Below are 25,976 nucleotides of genomic sequence, written 5' to 3'. Positions count from 1 at the left end.
ACTAACGCGGTGGAGAATGTGGCCAAGGTTTTGCACTGCGCCGCTCGTTCCAACCTCACGATGTCAGAGGAGGCCATCCTGAGACTGATCGTGGAGCTGACAGAGCGTCTCAACTCACTGATCAAAGAGTTGTCCACAGCAGTGAGTGTCTCCACATCTTCAGTGTGACTTTACTCTAAATACAGGATTTCAGTGTCCACTTACTCCTCCTCTCCATAGAACTTGAGGAGGTGGCGGCCGATATCGAGCAGATCTTCAATGAGGAGGAACCTCCTTCTCTGACCCAACAACACCTGGAGGACCCGGACTTCATCGAGCTCTGGTTCCGGATGAAGCTGCTGCCCCTCCTGCCGGACGTACACCCAGACCTCCTCTCCTGCCTCAGCACCAAGAACTTCTCCTGCCCCGTTTACCAAACAATGTGAGTTTACAGGTTTTAAATTCATTTCCTACTTACTTATTTATTTATTTTTTACTACAAACACCTGGTTTCATTCTCATTTTGTCTTTGTCCTGTTCTGTGCAGTGTGGCGGACCTCAGCGAACACATGAGCGTTATGGAGGCCGATCCGATGCATGGTCGCAGCATCTTTGAGCACTTCATCTATTCCTTCCTGGTGAATCACAACACATCCGGTAAGTAAAACAATAGCAAAGGCAAGATAAACTAAAACAGTTAAATAATGATACCTTTATAAATATAAAGTACTTGTTTGAGATGGAGACACATTTTTGTTGCACAGTAGTTATTATATTCTAAGTGATTATGCCGTTTACAGTATGTTTAATTAATAAACTCTATTTATGAATGAAATACAACTACTGGAGGAATGTGCAGTTACTTGTAGCCCAGTAGTAGTAGCAGTAGTAGGGAGCACTTGCTTTATTTGCTTTGCGCGACTGTATTTGAAAGATATTTGCTCTGTCGTTACCACTAATATAAAACAATGTAAGGGTTAATATTCCAAAAAAGCTGACATGTTTGTCCAAATACTTCAGACCCCCAGTGTGTCTTCTCAGCCAACCACAGCGCAGAGTGGCTGACGAGAAACTTTGGCTTCTTCTCAAGATTCGCCACCGTCACCGACTTCTACGGACTCAACCCACATTTCTCTGGAGTAAGTCTGGAAAACGCTCAGCGACAGAATTCCTTCATCTGAAACTGCATAGCTAATTAAACCGACTAACCTGTGTTTTCTTTTTTTTTCTCTTTTTCTCTTTTGTGTCCCGCTCAGCTGGAGGTTCTTCACCTCCTGACTCCAAACCAGATCGCAGAGATGCTGCTGCTGCCTCTTCCTGCTCCACCAGAGAAAGATGTTGTTATCGACAGCGTGTTTGATTTCCTGACCGAGCCTCCTGCGCTCCGGTACCTTCCCGAGGTCCTGTACTCTCTGGTTCAGCTCGCTAAAGAGGTAAGAGCCTTGTTCTGCGACCTTTAAGCAAACTTTAAACATCCTGAACCGAGACTAATTGAAAAATATTTGCGTTTTCAGGTCAGTCCTTCCTGCGACGTCTACAGATACATGTGAGTATTTTTATTCCAGATGATTTGCATCTTTACGTTGAAGCTAAAATATATTGTATAGTTAGTTTTCTAAAGTTCATCAAATAAATAAAAGAAGAATGTTTATTTTTTAAGTTTTCAAAGTGGAACGTTATAGGAACACTTCCTGTATTAGTTACCTTACCACATAGGTCTTCAACAGGGGGTCCGCGACCCCTAGGGGGCCCATGGAGGTACTGCACAGGGGTCGCAAAATCTTTGGTTGACTAGACATTTTTATTTACATTTCTTTAAATACACATTAACATGATTCTAGCATATTTTAGTAAAGGGATAAATGGAGGCAGAAGACGTTATGTATCAGCCAGATTCACAGTCTACATGCAGAGGACCACGACTAGTCAGTTCTAAAGCCTTCCTGTAACGATTTCAGATAGGTACTGCTGCTGAGCCATCATCAAGGCCTGCATATTTACACATTTTATAGTATTTATTATTAATCATTTTATTTTATTTTTTTTTTCATGTTTTTGTCTTTGTGTGCCAGTTTTGAGAGTCTGTACAGGGCCATACCATCTGTGTCTCCAGACCTGGAACCAGCCATCTGGGCCACCATTGATGAGCTGATAAACATTGCACCCAATGGTCAGTCTAACACACATAAAGATGAAATGCACAAAATGATACGAACATACAAAAAACAGAACACAAACTTTTGCTTTTCAATAGTATTCTAATGAATGTATGTCCCTGATGTTATTGTGTGTGCCGTTATACTGACCGAGTGTTTCCCATGTTTTGGTTTGGACAGAGTGTGTGCCAGAGAGCATCACGGTGAGATTTCTGTACATTTCCTCAACTTATATTTTTTTTGGAATATACTTATTTGCTTGGAATGTCATGGAAAATATCTTTAACATATCTTAAACCCTGTCATTTGCAGTGCCCAGTGACCCAGTTCAACGGTAAGAGTTTTTTTTTTACTGGTCGTCAGTGTACGGTCTCATTTTATTGCTTCTTTTAATCATATCAACTCTGTCGTTTCTCAGCTTCTGACATCTGCAGCAGAGTTGACAGGTATCACATTTTTTCATGCTAGATAAAGTAACTTTTCAAAGCAATATCCATCGTTTTTACATTGAACTGTATTTTCTTCTCCTGACATCCTCACAGCTCAGAGCTACAGCCTCACTTGAACACGTCTGTGGATGTGCCCTGCAGTTTCACTTTGGAGAAATACGCGTGTTTGCCGGTGAATATTTACCATTTATGCCTCTGTCTAAAGTTAGAGTTGAAGCATTGGGATTTATTGGAGAGAATAACCAAACGGTCTCACACATATTAGCTGGAGAACTTCACGGCCGATCAGCTGGTGTCCCTCTTCAAGTGTGAACTGCCTGGAAACAGCAGTCACTCCAAAATGTTGTGGAAGATGCTGCTCACTAAAGTCTCCCATGTTTTGGATCCAGCTTTGGACATGCTGGCTAACAAGGTTAGTGGTTTCAGTTCCCTCAAACTGACTTATAACTGACTTATACGGAAGTAAATAATTCAAATTTCGCATTCCACCCTTTTAAAAAATAAGCTTGATCTCTCCTACAGTCCATGGCCATGATTGGTCCGTCGGCGGTGGATATCTTGGACGTGATCGGGGAGATCAGAGTGTCGTTCCTGACGGATGAGCAGCTGATGAACAGCAGCGTGATCAGACTGTGGTTCTCCGGCCGTCTGAGCAGCTTCCTGCCACATGCATCAGCAAGATTCCTGTACTGTCTGAGCAGCAGGAACCTCACCTGTCAGTCATACCAGCAAATGTAAGCACTTGTTAACGCACCAACAACATTCAAAGTGGAACGTAATAGGAACACTTCCTGTATTAGTTACCTTACCACATAGGTCTTCAACAGCCCACAGTGATGCCATGTTGGATGAGCTCTGCTCTTCCCACACGCAGATATTCCAAACATGGATATAGGGGTTGTGTCAGATGTTGAGACCCACCCACCCAACTCTCTGCTGCCGGTTAACTCAGGCTACCACCTGTCAATCAAAGTGGGAAGGCCCTTAATAATGCAGAATTTTAAGCCTTAATAAAAAAATAAACAAATGAGAATAGTGAAATAAACTATTGAAACCAAAATCGTCTTTTGTACCAGGCTGTAAACATGTTTAATAATGCTGTGAAGTTGGACTTTTTAACATGGGGGTCTATGGGGATTTGTTCCCTTTGGAGCCTCTAGTGGCCACTCGATGAACTGCAGTTTTTTTGCACTTCCACATGGGCTTCATGGCCCAGACCTGGAGGTCCCCGCTTAGATTTAAGTTGGGAAACACAGGCAAGAACACCTTGGTATAAACACAGCAACTGACAGTGAACTAGTGAAAATACAGCACTATACACTGATCAGCCACAACAATAAAACACTGACAGGAGAAGTGACATTGACCATCTTGTGACAACACAACATTCTGTTGGGAAACTTTTGGACATTCATGTGGATGTTACCTGGACATGTACCACCTACCTAGTCCAGACCAGCGCCTCCCCCACACCCTGTAATATGGGGTCAGGATGCAGCCTGACACAGACACACACAAAATTGTTTAGGAACTCAAAAAACATGAAGAACAGCACAAGATGTTCAATTCACTAGATCCCAAACTGATCAAGTATCTGCGGGATGATCCACAGAGGCCCCTCCCCTCAACCCATAGGACACAAAGCCCCCCAATAATAACACCACATGTCCATCTCTGATGACGCACAACTGCTTTGGAGCCGCAAGTAGACTTTATGACTGTTAAACCGTCCGAGGAGCTTGTGATTGAGTTGAGTCATTATATTTATATTATATTCACCTGCTGAACCTCTTCTGCCCTTGATCTTCCTTTTCAGACTCCAGGTATTTATCCACGGCTTCGAGGACATGACCTTAAACCAGAAGAACATGGTCTTAAATGATTTCATCCTCCGCTCCCTGATGAGACAATACTCAGGTACTCTCACCACTTACACATCCGGGATGGAGTGAAGTTAAAAACTGTATCAGTATTAACGGATATGTCTTACTTCCAGATCCTGGCTGCGTGTTCGCCTCCAACAGCAGCGCCGAGTGGCTGCAGAACAATTTGGGTCCGTTTTCAGTGTTTTTGTCCCTCAGAGAGCTGCTCCACCTCAACCCACGCTTCAACCCTGTGAGAAATGATTCCTGCTAATGCTGCTTCCATTAGTGCTCTTAAATTAACTTGTCCTCATAAATAACCGTCTACTTTGCTGCCTTTTAGCTGGAGGTCATACCTCTCCTGACTCCGCAGCAGAGTGCAGAGCTGCTGGTGCTGCCTCTTCCAAATCTTCCAAGCAAAGACGTCATTATCGACATGCTCTTCGATTATCTGACTACAGACGAGAGGAAGCTGTCTGAGTTCCTGTCCTCCCTCATCATGATCCTTCCACAGGTAGAAAGAGTGAAGTGCCTCCTCCTCATTTTCTCGTTTCTCTGTGAAACTAATGACGCTTCCTGTTTTCTCTCTTCTCCAAGGGGAGTCTTTCCTGTTCAGCCTTCAGAACACTGTGAGTTCAGTTGCGTTTGGTTTTGAATGTTTCATGGGGAATCATGTAAAATGTGATTTAACTCCAGGTGTTTTTGTGTCCCAGGTTTAACAGACTAGACTTGGCCATGGTCACAGCTTCTCTTGAAGTGGCTTCTTCCATCACATATGGCAAAATGACTTTATCCAAGTACATACCACCAGGTGAGAGGCACATGCTACACACTGAATAAAACAGAGTTCAAACCAATAACTACACCTCTGTGAAACTTTATATCTCGGTTAGTTTTATTCCGGTGTCACGTGCCAATAACTCTCAGCCTCAAATTCAAGCTCACTAAGAGAAACATTCATTTGTCTCGTCCTGTTCTTCAATGGCAGGAGATTGTGCTCTGGATTTCAAATATTGTGAAAATTTGTGTAACAGTCATTATTTTAAACACCCTAATGAAAAGTGTGCATGCAAAAAAGATCCAAAAAAAAAGTATCAAAAAGATGTGTGAAATTATTTTGCCAGCAGCTTATCAATGAAATTGATATGAAATGTGAATCAATACCATGAACTAATTTACATTCCCTGTTATTTTATTGTAGGCTGCATCATTTACAGAGGAGAGGTAATTATAAATGACATTTTTTTTTTTGTTTCGCTGTGATTTTATGATAGAAAACTCACAATAAAATCTTCTTCTTTCCCTAGTGCAACGTTACTATGATCAATGGTGAGCCGCCTCTCTGCATCAGAAAGTTCATTTCCATCATAATTGAATGTTTTTACTGAATTAAGCTTTTGAATTCATGTCCACAGAGACAGATATCTGCATTGGAGTCAACAGGTGAGATTTATAAATGAGGAATTTTACTGTTTTAGCATGTTTTAGCATGTTTCAGCATGGTGTGTGATGACTATAACAGCAACAAAATGTTCTCATTTCAGCACCGAGCTTCAGCTCCACCTCGACAGCGGGAACTTGACAGGACGTCTCTGCGACTTTGCCGTTGAGGAATTCGCTTGTGCCTCGGTCAGACTCCAAAACATCTCAGACAAACAGCCGCATTAAAACTACAGCTGTTTCGTTGCATCGTCTCATCCGGTCTCTTTCTCCACACAGCTGTCAGCGCTGACAGCACAAGACCTGGCGGAGATGCTGACGTGCAACCGCTCGTCTGCATCGAGTGGCTCCAGATCCTCCTGGAAGCTTCTCCTCTCCAAAGCTTCTCCCTGGCTGGACGATGCTCTGGATCTTCTAACCAACACGGTAGGAGGGAATTTCAGAATCAGCAAGTGTTGACCTCTGTAAATAAAAGCCTGAAATAAGTGAGGTTTTAAACGAATCACTGTTGTAATGATTTGATCTGCGCCGTAGACACTGGACCCCAATAACCCAGCGGTGCCCATGATCCTCGACTCCATACGGGAAATCCGACTGGACACCATCAGCGCGGCCAGCCTCACGAACCCCGACGTCATCCAGCTGTGGTTCAGTCAGCGCCTGCGTCCATTCCTGCCCGCTGTCTCCTCCGACTTCCTGTCATGTCTCACCACCAGGGGCTTTAACTGCAGCACCTACCAGCAAATGTAAAGCAGCTCAGCATTTTACCTATTCATTGTTACTGTCCTCATTCTCGTGTGTTTAACATACATGATCTTTTCCACTCGTGTCTTAACTCAGAGTGCAGATTCTGAGTCGTCTGCAGCCAGAGTTGACGCTCGACAGGCAGGTGACTGTGTACACGCACTTTATGAAGGTTTTCCTGACCAGGAACAACACTGCAGGTAGGCTGTGGAAGTCGACGCATGAAAAAAGCAACAATAGGAGCTCATTGGGCTCAAAGAGACTGTTATTATTAGGAGTGGGTATTGGCAAGGACTTCACCATACGATACATTATTGCCATATTATATTACAATTGTGATATATTGCAATATTCTCCATAGTTCACTGACAAATTTTAAATGGAGCTTAAAATACAAGTTGTATGTATGTACATCAGATGATGACGGTGATAATTCAATCGGACAAATTGAGTTAAAAAAAAATATTAATTCAAATTAAAAAGCGGAAGTAGTCGTTCACAATTGACCCAAAACAAGACTTTTTCTTTTAAAATCTATGTTAAGGCATTGAATATTCGATATTGTATCAGAAGAAAAAATATCGCGATATATTGCCATATCGATATTTTTTCCCACCCCTAGTAATTACACCACAAAAGAAGAAAACTTTATATGTGCTGTGCAACACAAAGCTGTCAGAAAAACTAACAACAATTATTATAATATAATAATTTGAGTTTCTATTTGAGCTTCTGGACCAAAAGACACAACGTTAAGACAACGCTGTCTCCTTACACCTAGTGTGTCTCTGTTTGAGCTTCTTCTTTTTTTTTAATTGTTTATCGGAGGTTTGTCACTGCATTGGTTACATACTGTAACCTAGGTTCTATGATTGAAGGTGAGATAGTGCATGTCAACTTAAAGTCACATCAGGTGTGACTGCTCAAACCGGCTTTACCTGTACGAGTGTGGGAGTGCCCTAAAACGGTCCCCGCAACCCGATTAAGCAAAACATTATGACCACTTACAGGAGAAATGAATAACATTGATCCATCCTGTGACAATTCAGTGTTCAGTTGGGGAAACATTTGGACCTTACATTCGTGTGGATGTTTCTTAGACATGCAGCACCCACCTAGACCAGACCAGACACTCAAACCCTATAGTGATGACACTTCTTGACACAGGCACACACACACAAAAACAGTTTAGGAACAACTCAAAAAACATTAAAAAAAAAAAATTCACTAGATGCCAAACTGATCAAGTATCTGTGGGATGCACTGAGGGAAAGACAGTGTAGGAGTAAAAGATCTTCTCTTAAAATACCTGCAAATTTCGCATTCTCCATCATGATATTAAAGTGTTGCACAGTAACCACAGTTTAGAGCATATGCAGTTGTTGACCATTTTCCTTTAAAGGAGTAACTTTAAACCTGTACTCTGTCCTTTTGTCATTCAGACCCGTCCTGCAGCGCAGACATTCAGAACAGTGGAGAGTGGTTGATGAGGAACCTGGGAGCTTTCTCTGGCCTCTTGTCCTTCCACGAGCTCCAGATGATCTACCCCGAATTTTCAGCCGTACGTTACGTTTCGTCGTGTCTCCCGTTTTTATCTTTCTGTCTCTGCGTCGATCGGCTGCGTCTTAATGAATGTGCTTGTGTGTGTGCGTAGATGGAAGCCTTGCCACAGTTGACAGTCAGACAACTCGCAGATGTGTCCTCCACACCTGGACAGCTCACCTCTCCAGAACAGGTCGCCATGGTGACGAGTCATGTCCCCAGCCATCTCCTCGCTGCCTTCTTTGATGATTTCTCACCTGCCATCTTGGTGAGCATCCGTCATGCTTAAAAACATGCCTAAATAACACGTGTTGCTTAGTTGGCACCAGAAAATACCATTTTTTTCTGATTACTTTTCTCACACAAAGGTCGAAGAAGGTTCTTTTTTTTTATCTTTAAGTTCCTTTTATAGTGTCGTTTCTTTTTCCCTGCAGGGTCATGAAAACATGTTCCCCTCTGCAGTGAGGTCAGCCTTTTTACAAGTCGTGTTCGATCGTGCAAACCTCTCTGCTCCGTCCGTGAGCGACTCAGCTGTGACGCTGTGGCTCAGAATACGACTGCGCCCCCTACTGGTCAACCTGTCACCGTCCCACGTTGCACCATACTTCAGCATACTGACACAAAGGATGTGCGCTGTGGAGCAGCAGGGGTCAGTGAAAAGCCATAAGCACCAAAATAATAATTGGTTTTATTAAAATTCTGTTGTTTCATACCTATATTTGTATTTTTATATGTTTTTAGCGTAGAGGAGTTGAATCAGACCATCTCATCTCTCAACGAAGAGACTCAGAAAGAAATCCACAATCACATCATTCTCTCTCTTAAAGGTAAAGAAACAAGCTTTGTTTGTCTTTTGTTTCACTTTTCATGCTTTGAACAACATTCATAAACATATTTTTGCATCTGTTGATGAAGATCACATCAGCAGTTCATAAAAATATAAAATATTGCAACTTTAGTTGCTGGGCCACACACTCAGTCACCGTAGTGATGCTTCATTCCAAGGTAGACAGTGTTATAAAATATCTTTATTTAAATGACCAATTTAAAATTATTTGTGTAAAAGTTGCCTGTTTTTTTCTTTATATGAGTTGGAAAAACAAACATTGGCAGTTAGTGGTTATAGGTCTTCAACAGGGGGTCCACTGTGGTGCTGCAGGGGGGTCACAAAATTTTTATATATTTTTTTAAAAAAAATTTTCCCACACAAATTTAAATTTCTTCATGTACACATTAACATGAATCCAACACATTTTAGTAAAGGGATAAATGGAGGTAGAAGATGTTATCTTTCAGTAGCACTTCTCTCATTTAGCGATACAGGAGCTGCCTCAGCAGCCACCGTTTCACACAGAGCACCACACTAGCTTCCTGTACACAGTAGGCCCCGCCCCTATCACTCCTGAGCCAATAACAAGGCCGCATATTACACACTGACTCTGTCAAGTTCCCCTTAATTGGCTGAGACTCTTTTCAATCCCCTCGTGAAATCCAGAGGCATGCTGCAATATTAGCAGAGGAGAAGCCAACTACTGGGGTCAAAATAGATCACTTTGTTTTATTTTCTTTTAATTTCCACCCTACTTTTGCTCGGTTGAAATAATAAAAAAAAAATGAATAATTGAACCTGTGTATTATTTGAATAGCTTAATATTGAATGCAAAAAGATGATAATAATGTATATTTATAAATAGCACTAGACCCAGTTTAATATAGGACACATATACTGATGCAGAAGTTTGGGGGTCCTTGGCCTGAAAAACATTGAAGACCCCTGACTTAGGTATTACTGTTAAATTATAATTAAATATACATTTTTAACACTTACTACCAAGTGTTTGGTTGGATTCATTCTAACAATCCCCACACCCTGCATGATAAACTTTACTGACAGCTCCTGTTCTCCTCTGTATCAGGCCCAACACCTCTCCGTTGCTACGGTGACAACTTCAACAGCAGCTTCTACGGTTTCCTGGAGCGCTCCTTCTTGGGATTCCAGTTCCCAAACCTGACCACCTTCCTGTCGCTCATGCCTCACGACAGGATGAACCAGGTGTGTGGCGTGGAAGGCTGCGAGGATCAGATGCAAACCGGGAGGTAGACGGAGGAGGACTCATTTTTTTTGCTTTCTGTTCCTCTAGCTGGTGAACTCCATGTCTCTGTCGGATCTTGGAGATTTCCTCCGCCGCCCTGATGTCGTGGACGACGACGCCCAGCTCTGCGTGCTCTACAGCAGCTACGCCCGGACGCCGACGTTCCTGGAGACTGTATGCGCCGCACACACAAGCAGGTGTAAATGCAAGCACGTTTGTGATGATATAAACACGTTCCCGTGTATGTTTCTGGCTACAGGAGTCTCTCCCGGCGGCGGTGAGGCGGCCCACTCTCCCCTGCGTCTGGCCCACGGCTCTCAGCAGCTCCACCAGGTCAGAGGTCAACGCGTGGTTTAACCTGCGCCTCCGCAACTACTTGGCCTTCCTCACCAAGAGTCTGATCAGCCCCGACGTCACACACAACGCCTCCTGCGTGGCCTTCCAAGCGTTGTATGTGTTCTCACGCTATTCTGAGGTGGACGTGTAGTTTTCTTTTCTTCTGATTTGAATTTGTTTCCTTTCAGCGTCTCAGTTCTTGGCGAATTTAACTACACGGGTGCGGACTTCATGAGATCGGATGTGTTCAAAAGCATCAGGGATTACCTCACCTCAGGTCAGCCTTTAAAAGCAACTTCTAAAAAACACAAAGACTAAGCGTGGGATTATACTTGTTGATAGTAATCGCAGTAACACGTCAGTTTGTTGTCCCTCACATATAATGACCTAGATATGGTTCAAATGAAATGGTTGCTGTATCCAAATGGCACCAACTTCATTTTTAATTTGTTGCTGTAGCAACGGTGCCAAGATGTTACAACTCCAGTGACCCACAACTTAACTCTACGGCTTGGTTTGCCGAGTACATTGGACCCTTCATGCCTTTCCTCACTCTGGAGGATCTTCAGTCATTTGGATCTGAGCAGGTACCGAGGCAGAAAAGGAGAATCTTAAAACGCAGCTCAGACTGAGTCTGAAACTAAGAAAGCAGCAGCTGACAGTCGTTAACCACCCACCACCTCTCCCTGCAGGTCATCCAGGTGTTCACCGTGAACCCTCTGAACATCGCGCTCCTCAACCACTCCGCCTTACCTGTGAACCTCACCAACTACTACACTCAGCTCGTGTACCAGGAGGACAGCAACTTCAACCCTCTGTTGTGAGCTGAAGCAACAGTCACATCACAGACACACATCGTTTGCCCCGTTCCTCGTTAGCGTGACTGACCTGACTGCCCTTCTCTTTCCAGCCTTCCTCTGCTGTGTCGGTGTGTCGCTCCCGGTCCTGCTTTCACCCAGCTGACTGCCAACGAAAGTATAATAGTTCTGCACAACCTCACCACGCTCTGCACAAACCTGGACCCACAGGTGAGAAACATAGACAAAAAAACTCATATTCATATTTTTTTTGGAATCATTTTTTATTTTAGTTTTCTATATTACATGCATTATATTCAGTTTTGAATAAATAAATACACATATGCATATCCCGTTAGATTCCTCCCATTTGTGAGCACCAAACACACCAGTTGCCTCCCTCCAATCCTGATAACCACCATTGGAATAAACAGAGAAAAATTAATTTTCAGTTACTTTCATTAAAACAAAACTTTTCCCCAGACATCTTACAGTACTTGAAAATGTTTGACTTAACAGTTGTGTGATTCATTATTTTTGGTGTCCTTTCAGGTTTAAGGTACAGAATATAAACGTTATCTAGGCTGCTACTTAAGCTGATTACAGATGTTTCAGTTTTACTCATTTAAAACTAATCAGAGAAAAGAACTGTTCTTTCCTTTAGATGATAAATTATTTTTATAAGAGGAGTTGATGCTTTATTTTAAATTTATAGGACAGAAACTGCTCAGCTTTTGCTTTGTATGATACAGTAGATGATGAATTTGAGAGAAAACATTATTGGGTTGTTCTGTTTGGGACTGAGTTTATCACAGCGTTAGCTACATATTATGGAAAAAGTCAATTATCGATACACAAAAATAAGTGAGTAACAAGTGTGGGAGCATTCTAGCTAAAAAATAAGAAACATGCAAAGAACCTGTTTAATTTTAAAGCTAGAAGAAATATTTTTTAATGGGGTGCCCTCATGGATCACCAGGTTGAGTGGTGTTGCCACAAACCTAAGCTACAGTCCTCGATGCAGTGAACTGAATCCAGCCTTTGTCATTTCCTCCATGTCTCTCACAAATAACATAATATGTCCAATAATGACCTCAAAATATAGCTATAAAAATGTGTCATGCAGTCATCACATCCTTCTCGTTAATCTCCTTAGAACTGCTGCATCTACTTAATTGTGGAATTACTATTAAAGGGCCACCTTTAATAGTAACTGTTTGGAAGTATTAAAATATGTTAACGGGATTATTAATTATTTGTGGAGAAATTCTATTGACTGAGAAGTTGAGGATTTTTGAATGGGAGTCTATTAGAACCAGAGATTTCCAAGCGTTGTCTTCACTTCTCGGACTTTGCAGACAAACCTACTGTACTCCTCCAAACACTTTCCTCTTCTGCGTCGGTAGGTCGCCGCTGCTTTGGCCAGTAACCTTGGTAACAACATCGATTCGACGGCCATTTCTGCCCTCGGCAACGAAAGCACGGGCCTGTCCACGGGCCAGATCAAGACAGCGAGGCCTCAGGACCTGTTTGATTCCCTCAGCACCCTCAGCAACGTCATGGGCTGGAACGAGGGTCAGGCCAGGGCCATCGTGCAGATACTGACGTCGTCAGGGATGTTGCAGGTACCGGTTACAGATTCCATTTAACGTGCAAGGGCTTGAGTTTGAAAGCAAACCAGTGAGCGTAATCTCAATCGCATTGTGGTCGCGATCTTTCCCATTCATCCAGATCACCAGCTCGTCCTCCTTGTTAACGCTGGGCTCCCTTATTGTGGGCGTCCCCGCCAACGTCTTCGGCAGAATTAACAGCTCTCAGCTGATAAGTGCGTCCAGAAACCCCTCGTTCCTGGGCTACCTCATGTCCGCGCCAGTGATCGTCCAGCAGACCTTTGTCACTCAGGTATTACAGCTCGATAAATGAATGCAGATGTGTTTTTCTTCTGTGTTCCAGCCTGTAAAGTTGGTTAATTCCTGCTGAGTAATGAACTCGACCATCAGCTACTTTACGCGCAGATTCTTGATTCTCTCTGTTCTTTACCGCAGATCATTTCAACGAGCACCAACAGCACCGCGATTATACAGAACGTTCCCGATGACTTGGCCACCGAGATCCCTCGGGCTACGCTGCTGGGCTTCTCAAACGGCGCCAGCGTTGTCACCACAGTCAACAGGAAGAGATGGAAGCGGCAGCAGGTAGCAGAACACTCGAGATGCATTAATCACAGCTACACACACTACTGTCATTACACACTACACATTGTTTTAACTGCTTTGTTTAGGTCGAGCTGTTCTTTGGACTAATAGGCGTGGAAACCGCGACCGATGAGCTGGGAGGAGTCGACAAGTAAGTCTTCAACGAGTTTTGTGAAGCATGAGAGCAGCAAGGAAGGGTTTAACAACGCGTTAACGTGTGCGTCTGTGCGTGCAGTTTGTCGTCCTCGGTGCTGCAAGGGTTCACGTGCACCGCGGTGCGGACGATTCCGACCAGGCAGATCCGGAGGCTGGTCCGAGCCTGTCGCAGGAGAGGCAGGAACAGGGTCCCTCTGGTGGAGACTCAGGTGAGAGTGTGTGTGTATTTGCAAATTAAGAAATAAAAAGTGTTTATGCGCATGTCATTTTGTGGAGACTTGAAAAATGAAAGTGCTTTTAATTTGCTGCATTTTCATTTCACTGTGAAGTAAGTCTCAAGGTAAATAATGGAGGCTAATGTTAATGTTGTTGGACCAAAATGTCTAGATCATAGGTCTTTATCAGGGGGTCCACGACCCCTAGGGGGTCCACGGAGGTACTGCAGGGGAGGGTCGCACAATCTTTGGTTGATTAGACTTTTTTTATGTTTTTATTTTTTTATTTCCTCCACACAAATTCAAGTACCCATTAACATGAATCCAACTTATTTTATTAAAGAGATGAGGGATAGCTTAACATTGAATCCAAAATGATAATAATGTATATTTCTAAATAGCATTAGGCCGTATGTAGTAGGTAGGGGGTCCCTACTTAATCTCTCCATCAGTTTGAAGGTCCTTGGCCTGAAAAATGTTGAAGACCTCTGGTCTAGATTAAACTCCCCAGAACATAACCTAAACATTTATCCTAGTTTTTCACCTGTGCATCTTTTCACCTACTCTCTCCACAGTAACAGTTCTGATTACAGCTTTTCCTTCTCACCAACAGCTGACCTGCATGTACATCTACATCAGAGAGGACTCAAACGTAACCACCTTCGACCTCTTTCCCTCTGATGTTCTGCTCTACTATGAGTATGTCTGCTTCATTCGTTAATGTCAAATAAGGCCAGGTCTAGGTTTTGTTTGTGTTTGACTGTGTTATGGTTCCTGTTTCTTCCCACAGTTACTCGCTGGTGCCTCAGACCAGCTGCAGGTTCTACTTTGAACAGCTGGCAGACGCAGACTTCTCTGTCTTCTCCCGGGCCCTCAGCTACAAACGCACTGCTCTGTTTGAAAATGCCAAGAGCTGCCTGGTGAGTCCCTGCACTCAAATGAATATCATAAAGGCAAATGTAAATCACACAGTTTTAACTGGCTACCTCACAAACAGACCACAGAAACACCCATAAAGATGGCTGAACATCATATTTTCTACTGATTATTGCATGAGAATGATGATTCCAAATTTTGCCTTTGTTCTGGTCTTCTCTCTTTTTTTATCGATAGCTTAGATTTTAAGTTGATTGTACGTCCACCATGTCTATTTTTAATATAAAGCCCTCACTGGTCATTTACCACCATATATATCATCCATGCTGGAAATTACTCAACCCGCTCGGATGATCTCAAACTTCAAGTCCCACGGGTTCACTCTGAGCTTGGAATATCTGCTTTTAGTTTTTGTGCAACGGCATAGAAATATATTCATGATTGACACACACCTCACCTCAGTGTGCACCTACTTCACGGAGCACTGAGTACTGTCTCCTAATGTTAAAGTTTGTTTTAATCTTTGTTTGATTTTGTATTATTTGTAATGTGCTTTTCATACAAAAGTAGCACAAAGTGCTGTATACAAAAATGTACCACCCCCCCAACCCCCCTCCTCCAACACAGGCACACACCCACACATGCACAGACAGACACACGACTTAAAAATTCATTATGTCGAGCAAATAAAACAGTATTGATTAGAACAGGAGCATGAACTGTGGCGAGGAAACACCAGAGGCTGGATAAAAACAACACCCTAAAACCCCTAAAAAATATTCAACGACTAAATAAATAAATGAAATCACTCTTTAAAAAAAAAAAAAAATCGATTTAAAAAAGCACTGTAAAATGCTAATTACAGAGAGAGATTTAAAATAATAAATAAATAGTAAATGAGTAAATAAATAGACTTAATTAAAAGCCAATTAAAAGCCAAACTTAAAGAGGGATTTTTGAGACTTAAATAAAAAACGATAATAGTAGTAAATTATTGCATTAATAAACTAGACTGGGCTTTACTCCTGGTTTTAATTGTAGCCTGATCATAAAAACACATCATAAATATCTGATTGTAAATATAAAGTAATTCAACTCAGAACATGTACTTCTGTTGTTTAAACTGTAATTAATTCCAGTGCTTTTTTCTCCTAAGGGTATAACAAACACAAGCTTGACTAAGGATAACATCTCAGTTTTGGGAAACATGTGCTGCACTCTGGACGGGTCGTACATCAAGGACTCGGATCCGTCCATCCTGGAAAAACTCAATAACTGTCCAGGTCTCACTAGTGATCAAGTCTCTGCTGTTGAAGCCCTGCTGGTTAGCGGGAGAACTCAGTACGGGTATGTAGAGAGCAGCGACACTCAAACACATCTGCACTAAAAGCTGGTCAGCAGATTTATTAGTAACATTTATTTATTTATTTTTTATAAATCAGAGCTCCTTCAACATGGAACATAGAAACCCTGCAGAACCTCGGGATGTTACCCCTGTATTTGACTTCAGACTTCTATGACAACTTTAACAGGGTGAGTCCCACATTTAGAGGAAAACGTCCCCGCTCTGTGTCTGTGTTAGACTTGGTGTTTGGTTTTTCATGTGTTGCTTTTATTCTTGTGAGCAGAGGACAAAGCGCAGTTTCTTGAGGTCCTTCCTGGGAGTTCTCAGGAGCAATAACGTGAGCAGACGGAAGACAAGGCAGCTGCGCAATGAAATAAGAATGTCCCTCAGAAATAGGTCAAAGCGCTCTACAGGTCAGTGTCCCTGCGTTATTTTCTCTGCCCCCATTTTGTTTCCATTCTTTGGCGTTTTAACATTTCGTGTGTCTGCGTTTTAGTCACAGAATGCACTGTGGGGACAATCACCCAGGTGACCATCAGCGACGAAACGTTCCCCTTCGACTACGACGACATAAACCAGTTCAACTGCTGCCTCAGTGCTACGACCGTCAGAGACAACCTGGATTCGATCACTGAGAAGGTGGTCGAGGTGGAATACCTCACCATTGTCCTCAGCAAGCTGCGAGAGGTAGGTGACAGAGTAGTGGAGGAGAAAGTTTAAAAAACTAAAGAAACGTACGTCCAAATACGTATCTCTATAAGCAGACTGTAAATCATCAACATTTTTCAAGTGGGGTTTTTGTTGTTTTAGATGATTTTTAAATCCAATTGTTATCATTATCATTTTTGTGCATGTCTGTCCTTGGAAAATGTAACTAATGCTGCCTTGTAAATGATTCAAATTTAAATAGGTCATCAAACCACTCTGTTTAATTGATTAAATTGCTATTAAGTAACACATATAATGAAATTTGTTTTTGAATCATTCCTTAAAAATTTAGGAATTCAACCGAATGCTGAATACTGTTTTTAATATGCATTCTTTTTTCAGTTTTATGTATATTTGTCTTCAAATATAATTCATAAAAAGAGATAAATATATAAATAGGCAAAAGTATTTTCCTTTCCTTGTGATAATGTCTTTGTATTGTTGTGAAATGTCAATTAGTCCAAATATGAAATGATAAAAAAAAGATCAGTTTGTTGTGTTATTGCATCATTTCCCTTTCAGCGGTTTTCACACTCTCAATTTCTTCTCATTATCCTCACATATTTATAGGCTTATGCTGCCAGCTCTACCGTTCCAGAGGATCAGGTTCAGGTCTTGAATGGAGCGTCTCGTGTGGCCACCACCGAGGACATCAACACGTGGACCATCACTCAGATCGACACACTCGCCGCTTTGATGGACTCATCGAACGGGGAGTGGGACCCGGTCCTGGTGAGCTAACAGCGTAAAGCTTATTGTGAATGTGCACATACTCACCCTAAGCTTTGCGACTTCTCATCACTGCACATTTCTGTTCACGAAGGCGAAAGCCATCATCTCTAAATACCTGAGTACGAGCGGGAACAAGCTCGGCAGCGCTGAGCTCAACGCCATAGGAGGCGCAAACCTGTGCTCCCTGGACGCTGACGTTCTCAGGAACATCTCCCAAGAAAGTCTCAGGTAAGAAGTTACAGCTATGTTTGTGTGTTTGTTTAAGGATCGATTATTTAATTCTCCAGTCACATCAAGCGCTGCACACAATTCTGCATGTGCTGATCTATGAATGTTTCAGTAATAATAATGTTAGTAAAGACTTACATTAGTATATGCCCTCAAGATCAGGATGAGCCATCACCGTATTTGTGTAGTTTTCCAGGGAAAGACAAACCACCATCGGTTACATTATGTGGTGGTGAGGTAAGACCCAAACACAGGACACAAAGTAGGAGTAGGAGTAGCAAACAAAATAACCTTAATAAAAACTCACAAAAACAGGAAGTGCGTGGAAGGTAGGGTATCCACAAACACAAATCCAAAAAACTGGTGAAGACCAAACCAACAAAACCTATAGAAGAAGTCACTGAACTGAAACACTAGGAACCGACAACAGGACTAACTCCTTAAGGAAATCCACAGAGGTAACAGCACAGCATAGAGACGACCAGTCCATGTGAAGAAACACATGGCCACCAAGCCACATTCATCTAATCTGCATCTTTGTGTATAGCTCATCTTAGAGCCTCCCAGCTGATTGTAGCGCTTCCCTTTTCCCTGTTTGACTAAGGAATAGAGATTACTTTCATCTGCTGGTATGAAAACTAACATGCAAGTGCAGAAAGAAGGGGCATGTGGCAACTTTTTGCTCCAGACTCAGGCGATTTGAGGCCGTGTTACACTTCATGTCCTGTCTGAACGAGTCAGCGTTCATTCATTCATTTTTTGATGTCAGTCTTTCTTCTAAACCACATTAAAAATATATAAATTCATCCACACTAAAGGGTTGACTCATTGTTTGGAGAGTTTGGTTGCGTTGAGAGTTGCGTTGATTGTCAGTTTTATGTGGTTGTATCTTCTGCAGAGAGGCCGATGCTCTGGATGTGTCCAACTGCACCAGGGAGAAAAAGAGAGAACTGTTCACCATCGCCAGACAGGCGTTTAGCGGAACCACTCGCTCAACTATCTCTGTTTCTTCTTACCAGCTTACAAGGGCTTACATGGGTAGGCAAACAAAAACACAAATCCACACACACGCACACCAAAGACCTTCAAACCCACTGGGAACCCACTGTTCTTTTCTTTTCTTTTCTGTCCTGCAGGGGGCGCAACTTTGGATTATGCCCGAAGTTTGTCAGCGTCTGATGTCAGCATGGACCTGGAGACCTTCACCAGTCTGGATGAGCAAGTTGTTCAGGTTAGTGCCGTGTGTGTGCACGTGTGTGTGTTCCTGTACAGCTTTCGTTTTGAGGATTTAGTTTTATACCGTCAGAGTGAGGACTTTTGCAAACAGCCCTCAAACTGCCTTGAGAAGAGGTTCTGGTTACGGTTATTTTTACAGTTAGGGTTAGACACAGAATTGAGTTGTTTACGGTTAAGGTAAGGGTCTATAAAATGTATGTCAGTGAACGTCCTCACAAAGATAGCCATACAAACATGCATAACTAGTTTGTAAATGTTTCAGACCATCGACATGTTCTTAGCTAGATCTGGCTCTTGTGATTTAATAATTTGATTTGTTGTGATATATTTCTGCTTTCACTGCATTTGCTTGTTTATTCTGCAGAAATTAAAAAAATAAATAAATGGATGTTTCATAGAGACATACAGTACATGAGTATGAAATGCATCTGCTCTAATCTCCCTAGGCCCTGTCTGTTAATGAAGTCAGAGGTCTTCTTGGCACGAACCTGCCAGATTTGAAGTCCTATGAAAACGAGACGCTGGTACAGAACTGGGTCAGAATCCAGGACCAGTCGGAGCTTGACACCCTGGGAATTGGGCTGGTGGGAGGTAGGGTAGTTACTCCAACCACCACTAGCCCAGGAAACAACTCTACCTCCAATGTTACTACAACTGCCAGCCCACCCGCATCAACGACAACACCATCGTCTTCATCAACGACAACACCATCGTCTTCATCGACGACTACGCCATCTTCTTCATCAACGACTACGCCATCGTCTTCATCAACAACAACCACTTCAACAACGACAACCACCACAAGTGAGTACACAAAAAGTGACATGACGTAAAAAACAGCAACTCACCACTGATAAATATAAATACTGATACTAGTGATGATAAATACTAGTACAAAAGCTTCAGGGCAGCATCATTTCCCAGTTTGGGATGAATAAAGCATCTATCTATCTATCTATCTATCTATCTATCTATCTATCTATCTATCTATCTATCTATCTGTCTGTCTGTCTGTCTGTCTGTCTGTCTGTCTGTCTGTCTGTCTCTCTGTCTGTCTGTCTGTCTGTCTGTCTCTCTGTCTGTCTCTCTGTCTTTGGGAATGTCTTGCCTTTCAAGAGTATTTTTCTACCTATTGGAGCTCAATTATTAGGCAAGTCCACAGGTTGTCCATGAACCACTAACCCTCTGCTTCATGGGAAACCCACTGTCCCTCCTGAGCACCAGCCACCCTGAGTTTATTCAACCATTCCTACATATCCTTAGTATAATATCGTTATACTACAACATCTGGAAGTAATTAGTGGGCCGTGTGCTGTGGTTATCAGAGGAAAACAGCGTTTGAAAGCTCATAAATATTCCTGTTCATCAGCATTTGGATGGTTGTTGTTTATTGCAGCTTCACTTCTGCCCAAAAGAGCAAAAGTATAAAGATTAGAAAAACAAATATTAGCCATCATCACAAGATAATGCTATTAAGGCCCATTTAAACCAAGGATAAGACACAAAGTGGTTGTTGCTAACAAATGTTAGCATGTGTGTCTAACTAGCAGCTAGTCAGCTTTGAAACCCAAGGACCAATAGTTACTACACAACACAAATAATGCAAACAACTTTACCTCAGCCTGAAAGCGTAGTTAAACCTCCGTGTTATACCATGTGGTATGTGGTCATACTATCCAAGCAAAGGTAAACACCTGTGAACCAGATTCTGGAGCTCTTGCTAGGCTACCTCTGTAGCACAACATTAGAGCAATGTATTTCTAACTATGGATAAAGGATCCTAAATTGAGGCAAGAAAACACAGTCTTGCTAATGAGAGTTTGTGTTTCTGTTTCAGGTCACTCTGCCCGGATTCGAGCTGACGCTGCCTCCTCCTTCCTCGCTCTCCTCGTGCTCCTCGTCACTTCTCAGCACATTATAACGTGAAGGAACGCGTGGACTCACACAGCCACTTGTTTTCCTCCTCAGTATAAAAATGGTTAAGAGGATAGAAGCATGAAGTAATATTTTTATTTATCACTGAAGGAAGCAAATACATTAAAAGTGGAGGGCATTTCCTACATACCATACTGTATTGTGGACTATGTAGAAAAATATTCACGTGCAATAATAAAATAATAGATGTAAATACTATTCTTGATTCCTTCCTTCAGTAGCACTTAGGTTTGCTCTTTAAATTTGTCATATAACTTATGACCTCGTATATTTACCTTTTCTCAATTCCCACTGATTTCATTGATTTAACTGATAAAAAAAAGAGAGTTTAATAGGAAAATGAAGGTGACCTTTCTGCTGTATTTGTTTTTCTGACACCCTGAAAATGTTACATGAGACTGGTAATAAAATTATACTCAATTTTATTTTATTGGTTTATTGGTATTTAATGGTTTGAAGGGAACTTTTACAAGAATGTTACAACATTGCATCTGCACAATAACAACAAGAACAAGTTTAGAATCATGATCAAATATCTGAGCACTTTCAATTTAGCACTTTCATTAAATCTCTTGCACCAACTAATTAATTCTGTTTCTTTCTTTGTCTGCGCTTGGCACAAGAATTGTTTTCAGGAGAACCTTGAAATGTATCAATCACCCATCTGCACCCGTTTAAACCCTTGTCACTGTGCTTTGTTCCTGCACCCTGAGGAAAACCTCCAGGTCAAAACGTGCCTGCGACCTTTTCATTAAAATGGTAGATTTTCAACATCGGAGCTGCGAGTGTGTGACTCCACTTTCTTTGTTTTATCTTTCCCATAAATTGTCAGAAAATTGTCAAATGTCTGACATGCATTTCAAAACCCAAAGTTGTTCAGAGCATTTTCATACACGAAAAGTTGTTAATAATCCTTAGAGTTGAATAATCATAGTAGCTTTAATATCAGTTACAAGCGTTTATACACGCCGAGTACACTCTTGCAGGTGGGACAGGTGTGTCTGGCATCTTTCAGACGGTTCACGCAGAACGGGATGAGGCAACAACCTAAAACAAAGCTGGAGAGGACAGCAGGATGTTCTTTCATTAGACTGTTGCAGACATTTTGCAGTTTTCCGTTCATTTTACCCATTTATTGACTTTACGTACACAGTACGACACATGTAGTTCTGGTTTAGGCTACATGGACTTACAAGGAAATATATGTAATGTTTTTTTTTTTCCTGAGAGATAGTGCTCACATGTTTCTGGAAGGCTGGAGGGACCTTAACTTAGCTTAGCTTAGCATAAGATGAAAATGTAACCAGAGGGAGACAGATTCTGTCTGGCTCTTGGCAAAGGTCACGAATCAATATTCATAAACCTTTAATGTCACTAATTAATATTTGTGATATATAACATTTCACTGGGTATTGGTATGAGTTACATTGTTATTGACTATTAAATTAAATCACTGCTTGTGTAGAATAAGCTATAGCACAATAATTAATGAGCCTTAGGCAGAACCTGGCGGACGGTCTTCCTGCCTGTAGCTTTTATTCTAAAATAAGGTAAAATCTTGTCTTCTTCGCTAAAAGCTCTGCTCTACACACATTCACCTTCTCATTTGTTGTGTCATTAATGCTCTAAACGATTGAACTTTCACACAGCCCCACTCAAGATCATGCATCTTCCATTTGTGCGATTAATATTAAGCAGCTCTCACCCACAGAAGAAGAGTCCTCCACAGAAAAGGTAGGTGAGTACACCGGAGGAGTATTCCACCTTGGAGAGGACTGTCTGGTGGCACTTAGGACAGGCAATCTGAACTGGACTGTCTCCTAAAGGGCCCATCACCGCTGTCATACGTGAATAAAAAAAAAAAAAGTTTTTAACATGGCAACAGGAAATCGTTGCTAATGTTTGTTGCTCTAAGACGTCTTGAATTGATTTTTTTTACAGTGCAGACTCACCGACGGTCATTTGGTCACTGGCCATGGTTCCTGGAAATGAGCAGACCAGTGATTAACTCATTGTAAAGAAATGAGAACGAGAGCCAGAAATGTGCAACGGATTAAAAATTTCAAAATATGTGAAGGAAAATTCAACATTTACAGAACACAGTACTCTGTGCAAAGTACTGTGTTTTGGGCAGGTGTGGAAAAAATGCCGTAAACTATTAACACTTTCAAAAATGAAAATAGTTAATTTTTCATCAATCAACAAAATGCAAAATACAGAAGAGAAATCTAAATCAAATCATTATTTGTTGCGACCACCTTTTGCCTTCAACACTGCATCAGTTCTTCTAGGTACTTGAACACAGTTGTTGAAGGAACTCGGCTGGTAGTTTGTTCCAAACATCTTGGAGAAGTAACCACAGATCTTCTGTGGATGTAGACTTCCTCAGATCCTTCTGTCTCTTCATATAATCCCAGACACACTCCATGATGTTGAGATCAGGGCTCTGTGGGGACCACGCCATCACTTCCAGGACTTCTTGTTCTTCTTTACTCTGAAGGTAGTTCTTAATGACCTTGCCTGTATATTTGGGGTCTTTGTCCTGCTGCAGAATAAATTTGGGGCCAATCATACGCCTCCCTGACAGTGCTGATGATGGATAAGTATCTGGCTGTATTTCTCAGATTGAAGACGCCATTAATCCTGACCAACCCCCCAACTCAATTTGCAGAAATTCAGCCCCAAACTTAGAAGGAACCTCCCCCATGCTTCATGCTGTTGTCTGCAGACACTCATTATTATGCCACTCTCTAGTCCTTCAGTGAACAAACTACCTTCTGCTACAGCCAAATATTTCAGGTTTTGACTCATCAGTCCAGAGCACCTGCTGCTTTTTTCCTTACTCCAGTTCCTTTTTTTCGTGCATAGTTGAGTCTCGTGGTCTTGTTTCCATGTTAGATGGATGGATTTTTGGCTGCATCTCTTCCATGAAGACCACTTCTGGCCAGACTCCTCCAGACAGTAGATGGTTGTAGCTGGGTCCCACTGGGTTCTGCCAGTTCTGAGCTGATTTCTCTGCTGCACATCTTCTGATTTCAAAGGGAAATTAGCTTGATATGTTTTTTATCAAGTTTCCTTGGCTGACGACTGCGTCTACGATCCTACAAAATCCCCGACTTTGTGCAAGTGCACCTACAGGGATTGATGCTGGTTTGTAGTCAAAGGGTAGTAACACCAAATCTTGATGTGACTTGGATGTAACTTGTTTTGTTTACTCTCTTTGTATTTTGTAAACCGATAAAAATTAAACAATTATTTTTACTTTTGAAAGCATTCTTAATTTACAGCATTTTTTCCTGCTCCTGCCTAAAACTTTTGTACTTTAGTATTGTATCCGAGGACGTGTTTGTTGTAAATAGTTTGACGTTCATTCAAGCTGGTAACAATTTCTGTAGCACTTTTAAAAACAGCAGCATGAGACAAAGATAATAATAATAATAATAATAATAAAAACACAGTCAAAAAATAAATTAAAATCTCAGTTAAAACTCAGTTATAAAAGTATAGAAACATACTTTAGGTGAAGTTGGGGTCAGGAGCATTCATCCCCAACAACAACAAAATACAAAGCTATTAAACCAAAGACCTGTTAACACCAACATAAGCAGATAAGTTATTGACATTAATACTTACAGGTTGCGTGGGAGAGCGTGTGGCGCGGTTGCAAAGAGGGCAGTTTTTCCTACAGCGGAGGGCTTCACCTTCCTTTCCAGCCTGGTTCACTCCCTCTCAAGTCATGAGATCGCTCCAACAGTCCCTGCAAACCTCTCCGACCCAACCCTAACCCAATGAATATTTTATAGTTCTGCTGTTACTGACAAATGACCGGCAATGTCAACTCATCATTCATTCATAGGTTTGCATTAGTATATTATTTTTGAGCAATAGACAGTTTCCGGTGAAGGGAAAAGTACCTTTTATTCATTAATTAATCATTAGCATCAGATGCATTATTAGCCAATGAAACCTGCTGCTCTCTCGGTCCGACTTAATATGATTCGTAGTAAGAAGAGAGGACTTCTAAACTGCTAATTTGCCGCTTTTTAAGGTGGAAAAAGATGCAACAAATGCGGGAACGTATAAAAAGATGTTTCTGAGCGACTTGCACTGCATGAGAAGACTGGTCTGAGCACACAGCGCTCGATTCAGAGCGAAATGAGCAGCACATGCTCCAAATTAGAGCTGGCATTTAACTATTTGTTGAACACAGTGGGCCTTATTTCATTTCATAGTCATACAAGGTCGGTCAGTCCCACACATCCACATACTGTAGTTGGTTGTTGCTTCTGCATTGACTGCATGTTTTGAAGTCACAAATTTTTCCTCGTGCGTGCAATCGTCTGTGGAACCTCCAGGATCTTCATGAGAGTTTAAATGAGACAAAGTGAGACTGAATGTTTGGTTAAAGAATAGATGAAATGCTTCATAAACTGTTTGACACAGGGGCCTTCAACGTTTTTCAGGCCAACGACCCCAAACAGATGGAGAAATTAAGTAATAATAATAATAAATTTTATTTATAGAGCACTTTTAAAAGGAACTCAACGACACTTTACATTCACAAAAATCATAGCAGAAAAACAGAGAAGAACATTATAGAGCATATAAAAAACACAGAAGAACAGTATAATACACACAGAAATTATGTCTTAAAAGCTCATTTAAAAAGGTGTGTTTTGAGCATTGTTTTGAACGTTGGGAAGCGTGTGCATGTGCGGATGGGTGTGGGGAGGGAGTTCCAGAGGGAGGGGGCAGCAATAGAAAAGGCTCCATCTCCCCAGGTTCGATACTTGGTCCGTGGGTGGTGTGAGGAAGTTTCCTTTGGATGGGCGGAGGTCGCGGGAGGGGGTGTGGTGATGAAGCAGGTCTGTAAGGTAGGGTGGGGGGGCATGTTGTTAAGTGCTTTGTGTGTGAGGAGGATGATTTTGAAGTGTATGCGGTGAGTGATGGGT

The 25,976-nt window shown here is 41.8% G+C and overlaps 2 protein-coding genes across 2 annotated transcripts; one reads left to right on the top strand and one right to left on the bottom strand.

The window, feature by feature from the left end:
* Positions 1 to 6: 6 nt before the first annotated feature.
* LOC125004395 lies at positions 7 to 21,802 on the top strand. Its single transcript, XM_047578957.1, has 54 exons — positions 7 to 141; positions 220 to 421; positions 527 to 636; positions 1,000 to 1,118; positions 1,236 to 1,412; positions 1,494 to 1,525; positions 2,052 to 2,149; positions 2,316 to 2,338; positions 2,448 to 2,469; positions 2,554 to 2,581; positions 2,678 to 2,756; positions 2,850 to 2,996; positions 3,107 to 3,318; positions 4,401 to 4,501; positions 4,581 to 4,699; positions 4,790 to 4,960; positions 5,044 to 5,075; positions 5,160 to 5,257; positions 5,648 to 5,670; positions 5,754 to 5,775; positions 5,862 to 5,889; positions 5,991 to 6,075; positions 6,166 to 6,312; positions 6,421 to 6,632; positions 6,727 to 6,830; positions 8,073 to 8,191; positions 8,285 to 8,440; positions 8,607 to 8,821; positions 8,914 to 8,999; positions 10,089 to 10,225; positions 10,314 to 10,439; positions 10,525 to 10,715; positions 10,790 to 10,878; positions 11,061 to 11,188; positions 11,294 to 11,421; positions 11,512 to 11,629; positions 12,805 to 13,023; positions 13,130 to 13,300; positions 13,444 to 13,593; positions 13,680 to 13,744; positions 13,829 to 13,958; positions 14,578 to 14,663; positions 14,755 to 14,884; positions 15,997 to 16,187; positions 16,283 to 16,373; positions 16,469 to 16,598; positions 16,682 to 16,872; positions 17,464 to 17,625; positions 17,717 to 17,853; positions 18,752 to 18,891; positions 18,990 to 19,084; positions 19,536 to 19,790; positions 19,863 to 19,893; positions 20,927 to 21,802. Exons 2-54 carry the CDS (start codon positions 330 to 332, stop codon positions 21,013 to 21,015), a joined length of 6,237 nt encoding a protein of 2,078 aa, XP_047434913.1. The 5' UTR covers positions 7 to 141; positions 220 to 329; the 3' UTR covers positions 21,016 to 21,802.
* On the bottom strand, positions 21,445 to 24,843 carry LOC125004396 (lipopolysaccharide-induced tumor necrosis factor-alpha factor homolog). The gene is made up of 4 exons (XM_047578958.1): positions 24,658 to 24,843; positions 22,977 to 23,006; positions 22,730 to 22,862; positions 21,445 to 22,082 (listed from the first exon to the last, which is right to left on the bottom strand). Exons 2-4 carry the CDS (start codon positions 22,999 to 23,001, stop codon positions 21,974 to 21,976), a joined length of 267 nt encoding a protein of 88 aa, XP_047434914.1. The 5' UTR covers positions 23,002 to 23,006; positions 24,658 to 24,843; the 3' UTR covers positions 21,445 to 21,973.
* Positions 24,844 to 25,976: the final 1,133 nt, after the last annotated feature.

Source organism: Mugil cephalus, chromosome 2 (genome assembly GCF_022458985.1).
Source record: "Mugil cephalus isolate CIBA_MC_2020 chromosome 2, CIBA_Mcephalus_1.1, whole genome shotgun sequence".
Classification (NCBI taxonomy): domain Eukaryota; kingdom Metazoa; phylum Chordata; class Actinopteri; order Mugiliformes; family Mugilidae; genus Mugil; species Mugil cephalus.
The sequence above is the reverse complement of the archived record's forward strand: the minus strand, read 5'-3'. Positions and strand labels throughout refer to the sequence as shown.

Excerpts from the sequence above, each read along its gene's own strand:
- LOC125004396 (XM_047578958.1), bottom strand. The coding sequence starts at position 23,001 with ATGGCCAGTGACCAAATGACCGTCG. Across the intron at positions 22,863-22,976 it reads CAGTGACCAAATGACCGTCG|CGGTGATGGGCCCTTTAGGA; the intron begins GTGAGTCTGCAC and ends CACGTATGACAG. Across the intron at positions 22,083-22,729 it reads GGAGGACTCTTCTTCTGTGG|CTTTGTTTTAGGTTGTTGCC; the intron begins GTGAGAGCTGCT and ends TGTCCTCTCCAG.
- LOC125004395 (XM_047578957.1), top strand. The coding sequence starts at position 330 with ATGAAGCTGCTGCCCCTCCTGCCGGACGTACACCCAGACCTCCTCTCC. Across the intron at positions 6,313-6,420 it reads TGGATCTTCTAACCAACACG|ACACTGGACCCCAATAACCC; the intron begins GTAGGAGGGAAT and ends TCTGCGCCGTAG. Across the intron at positions 11,630-12,804 it reads GCACAAACCTGGACCCACAG|GTCGCCGCTGCTTTGGCCAG; the intron begins GTGAGAAACATA and ends CTGCGTCGGTAG.